The sequence below is a fragment of the Lathyrus oleraceus genome, chromosome 5, assembly GCF_024323335.1.
Source record: "Lathyrus oleraceus cultivar Zhongwan6 chromosome 5, CAAS_Psat_ZW6_1.0, whole genome shotgun sequence".
Classification (NCBI taxonomy): Eukaryota; Viridiplantae; Streptophyta; class Magnoliopsida; order Fabales; family Fabaceae; genus Lathyrus; species Lathyrus oleraceus.
This window is the reverse complement of record NC_066583.1, coordinates 650,730,977-650,735,975: the sequence shown is the minus strand read 5'-3', so window position 1 is coordinate 650,735,975 and position 4,999 is coordinate 650,730,977. Positions and strand designations below refer to the sequence as shown.

The 4,999-nt window shown below is 34.7% G+C and overlaps 1 protein-coding gene across 1 annotated transcript; it reads right to left on the bottom strand.

Annotated features, from left to right (window-relative positions):
• Nucleotides 1-907: 907 nt before the first annotated feature.
• LOC127087654 (magnesium transporter MRS2-1) lies at nucleotides 908-4,762 on the bottom strand. Its single transcript, XM_051028577.1, has 6 exons — nucleotides 4,570-4,762; nucleotides 3,277-3,904; nucleotides 2,079-2,207; nucleotides 1,650-1,982; nucleotides 1,519-1,566; nucleotides 908-1,416 (listed from the first exon to the last, which is right to left on the bottom strand). Exons 2-6 carry the CDS (start codon nucleotides 3,883-3,885, stop codon nucleotides 1,186-1,188), a joined length of 1,350 nt encoding a protein of 449 aa, XP_050884534.1. The 5' UTR covers nucleotides 3,886-3,904; nucleotides 4,570-4,762; the 3' UTR covers nucleotides 908-1,185.
• Nucleotides 4,763-4,999: the final 237 nt, after the last annotated feature.

The following is a 4,999-nucleotide window of genomic DNA, read 5'->3' as shown; positions in this document are numbered from 1 at the left end:
AAATGGATTGGGAATGAAGAGTTTTAGGATGAAGGATTTGATTGAAAATCAACTATGTCAAAGATGGTTGTGTGATCATGCAGCTGGTTCTTTATTCATATATTTCCGGAGATGCATCTCTGAAAATATCTAACATGCAAAAGTGACAGAAAATTTCAAAATGTCGCCCATAATGTTGGAGATGCATCGCCGGAATTTCTACTTAACTAGTAAATAGTTAAGGTATTTTTTAAAATGTTTCGGAGATACATCTTCGGAATAAAAATTACCCAACATATATGACGCATCTCAGAATGGTCTTACTTAAATGTATAAGAGATGTGATCTTCTCCGAAAACTAAAAACATTTTTGAAAAGTCACGTAATGCAATAAAAACAATTAAGATCAACTAAGATGCATTAAGAAACTTTCCCATCTTTTCAACTTCATGGCATGGGTTTGATTCTAGACTTGCAAAACTTTGATTATCTTTTTTCATCCCCCTAATTAAAATAATGAAAAAAATCAACGCACCACATTGGCATATTTATCCAATCAAATTCTCACAAGGTTTAAAACAACTTAATTTTTAAGTGGCAAGGTCAATTTTTATAAAAAAAAATACAGAAGAAAAAACAAAAATCGCCTATTAGCCCTAATATCTCTACACTTTATAAATATTAACTACACCACTCATTTTTTTAACATACCTACAAAATTATAAAAAAATTATTCAATAAGTGGGAGTATTATAATATTTTACTTATAAATAGTCAATCATGTGAATACTTTTTATATTGCTATCATGGCACCCTCTATATCACGCTATTTGAAGTTCTATTCAAAGTGTCGTTTTCTCAGCATCACCCAAAACATACATTTCATGCCGCTAAAAGCTAAAGTATAGAAAGAAAGAAAGAAAGAAAATTAGGAACTAAGAAGATGCTTTTCCCAATCAATTATTTAGTATAACTATACAAACATTGCCAAATCAAAATATCCTAAATTTGAGACAAAAATGAATATAGAAGAAAATGGCTCTTTTATATGACCTGACTTTGCATTTCAAAATTATGATCGCATAACAAACGCAAAAAATGAAAAACATCGTACTCCAGATTATCAGAGTCCCTTTCTTCTGAGAACCCGAATAATTTAGACAAAACATCATCGTTTTAATCACGTTCATATGTTGGTGTAGCTTCCTAAAGCGGCATGAGTCTTCTGTATTTGAAAAACCATACGAATGCAGAAAATATACAAACTCCAACGACTCCGGTTATTATAAGGACCCATTGGAATGCAGATGGGACATCAAATAATGGAATTTCAAAGTTCATCCCAAATACTCCTGCCACCACTCCAAAGATTGCAACCACAAATGTTGCAGTTGTGAGCAAAAGCTCAAATTGGATAAGCTGATTCCGCACATTATCCTGTAACAATAAATATATTACTATATTTGTTCGCATCAACATGCGTCATAGATTCTTGTTTGATAATTTACTATTAATATGAGAGAGAAAAACAGAACACACCAGTTGAATGTTGATGAAATCTTCCGTGTCATCGATGTATTCTTTTAGCTGAAACAAGAAAAGGGAAACGGTGATTCATAAAATGCGGTGAATTTGGAAGGAAAAAAAAGGTTAATATAATGTGTGTTTACCGATGTCAACTTGTTTAGTGAGCTGTCAATGACAACAAAGTATGCTTCTAACAACATTTCAAGCTCTTCTATATTTTCCGTATTACTTTCGGTACTCCTCATGCTTTCATGTCGACTCCTAGCCATGCTCAAGCTCTTATCAAGCCTCCGAGAGTCGGGTGGTGATGAAACAGGAGAGACTGGAGCAGAGATGGATGCACCATCAGCTGATCTATATCCAATCATAGACTGATCTCCATAAAAAGACATTTCCATCCGGCTTTTCTTCTCGGTAAGGTACATTTCAGCCATATCACCATCATCATCCATGAGCTGCTCTATTTCGTCTCTAACCTGAACATTATTATACAAATTCACAATATTGACTTAGCAAATATGGTACGTCATTTTAAATTGTGAAGAAAGAATATTCATATAATGAAACATCACCTTCTGAACTCTCCTAGTCAAGGCAACAAGTCTGCTTTTCAACCGACGAACACGTTCCAAATTAAGAGTACTGATCTTTGATGTCAGTTCATCCAGCAACGGATAAGCCTCGATTTCTAACTCTGCCGCCTTTTGCAAATGGAACAGAGAATGTTACTAACTAATTTATCAAGCATAATTTTAATATCCTAAGCAAGCATAATTTTATATATTAGCACATTTTCAAATAATTTCTTGTGCTGCCCTTCTTTTCAAATATTAAGAGAAATAATCATCCCGTAGCTTTGTAAAACACATGAATATGAAGGTGTGGCTTCACAATTCTAGCTATAAAGAAATATGTATCCTAGAATGCAACAAACACGACACCAACAACAACAATCAAGCTCTATCCCACTACGAGGGCCGGCTATATGAATCAAACATGACACCAATGACAAGAAAAGTGAGGACATCTCCTTAAGTTTGTTCAAAAAAAAGGATGAAGATTAGAACAGAGTATTTTAAACTCAACCAAATAAAGAAGGGAAAGAAAAAATGCAATAACACCGACTCTTTTAGTACTATACATGCTTTTTTCTTTTTTTAACGTTATACATTCTGGTTTTCTCTAAAAGATAGCATATTGTAAAGACTTGGCAATGGCATCCTTAGAAAATTAACTAAAGCGTGTGAATGAGAAGAGTTGGGGAGAAAGGGGGATTTTTGTCTAATTTTAATCTGGCTGAACTGAATTCAATCAGTTACAAGAGTTCCTCGATATAAGGCACTGGTCTCCTGACTGTGAATAGAAAGCAACCCATAACTGTCTTAAAAGATATCAAAAATGAAGAAGCTAATTCTGATAAGCAATCTATACAATTCTGATAAGTTATGTGCTATGTGTATGTGGTAGCAATGCAGTTACTTCAATACCGGCCTCAACTAATGGACACACATCCAAACAACGTTTAATATACATCATCAGATAAATAAAAATCACATACAAGTTCATTTATGATTTGTCCTTAATATTATAACACTTCCCCATATTGCATGCAGAATCTCAATTCTATAGAAATACAAGATTTTGGTTCATTGCATAGTAATAACCATTACTCTCTTCTAAAGTAAGTTACTTAAGAGAATAAGAAAGAAAACTCATAATATAAAAACCAACAAAAGTTAGTCTCTGATTTAATTATGTAATTTTACTAACCTGGGTGTCAAGAAATGTGCATGCTGCCTCGAGGGCAACTTCAAGAGCCCTGAATTCAAAAGGTAAATAATCAGGGGAAGTGTTGCTATATAAATTTTCAAAATTCCTATTGCCTCTCCTTTGGTTCATGTCAGAATTGTCTGATTGCCAGACCTCGCCTACGTCGCCAACCTCGCCTGCCCCAGTTGTTGTCAACTTTCGTTGGAGATCAATCACATATTGCAATACATATTTATCAAGGGAATTCAAGAGAAGAACCTCATCTGCTGTAATAATACATCGTATCTGCTCTAGATTTACAACAATGGCCTTCTCCCTACCAAGGATTGTTGACGGATAAACAAACACAGGATCGAGAAGACGAAGATCACGGGCAGGAAGATCACATCGCCGCATCATAGTAAACTTGTCTACCTCCATAACCTGAGAGTTTCCAGACGTATCAACACGAATCCATGATTTAAGACCTTGGCCTCGCTTCTTCACCTCCAAAACATCCACTCCTTGAAAAGGATGTCTTCCAGAGGCAGTTGGTCGACCGGCAGCCTCTCTCAAGTTAAAAGCTGATGCAGGTTTTGGTGGCAGTAACCTCTCTTTGAGATCTGCCATGATCAAGGTTCGCTAACTGCTGAAAGCATATACGACAAAAACAACATCAGCCACCTTAATAGCCTATCAATTTCTATAAGCAAGCAGTATATAAACATCAAACACAACATCGTACATAGGATAGCATTAGTCCACCAAGCCAATGGCATCAATCTCTCAACATATTAGTGACGCAATAGATGAAGTATGCATCTAGTCTATGACAAAGGGTTTTAAAAAACAGCCCACGACAGCGAAAACTGGAAGATGCCGATACCTATACCGTTATCACTGTTTTTATGTTAAAGAACAAATTGTGGTTAATTCACACCGCGACGGCCGCAATTAACGTCGCGACCCCTATACCAACCGAAACTGTGAAAACCTTTATGCGACCGCGACGCGACCTTTTTTAAAACCCTACTAACAACACAGCAAGACCATCCACTCACAAGTTAATTTTGACAAACACCATAACTGCACTATCTAAAGAGCATTGAATTTGTATACACGCATCTTAAAATGGTGTAAATAATTAAGTTAATAATGATCTAATAAATCTATACACGAGACTCTGATTATCAAGTTACTCTATCAAAGCAATTAATTATGCTAATATGGCTCACCCAACAATAAAAATCACTTATTTTGAATGAATAATAGAAATTATTGAGTAAGGAAAGATTAAAAAGAAGAATTGATTACCTGGAAGAGAAAATCACATAATATCCGTGAGTTAGCGAGTCTGGGAAGAAAAAGAGGATCGTTTATGATAAAAATAATTAGGAAGAAATAGAAGGGATATATATAGAATTATTAAACGAAGTAGAAGAATAAGAAGAAAAAAGTGAAAGGGTTATAGAAATAGAAGAAGATGAAAACCCTTGAGATAGAGAGTAAATACCTGATTGTGATTGGTAGGGGCCGAATTAAAAAACAATAAGTTAAGTCTGATGATGTTTTTCTTTTTCTTTATTTGTATTATCAAATTTATGTCTCTGTCCCTCGCTGTGAAGTGAGTTCATAGAATTGAAGGAACAAGTGAGTTCATCTCTTCATTATTTATGCAAAACATTTTTTGAGCGATAGAATTTTGATTTTGTTTTTGTTTTTGTCAAATATACCCTTAAACAAT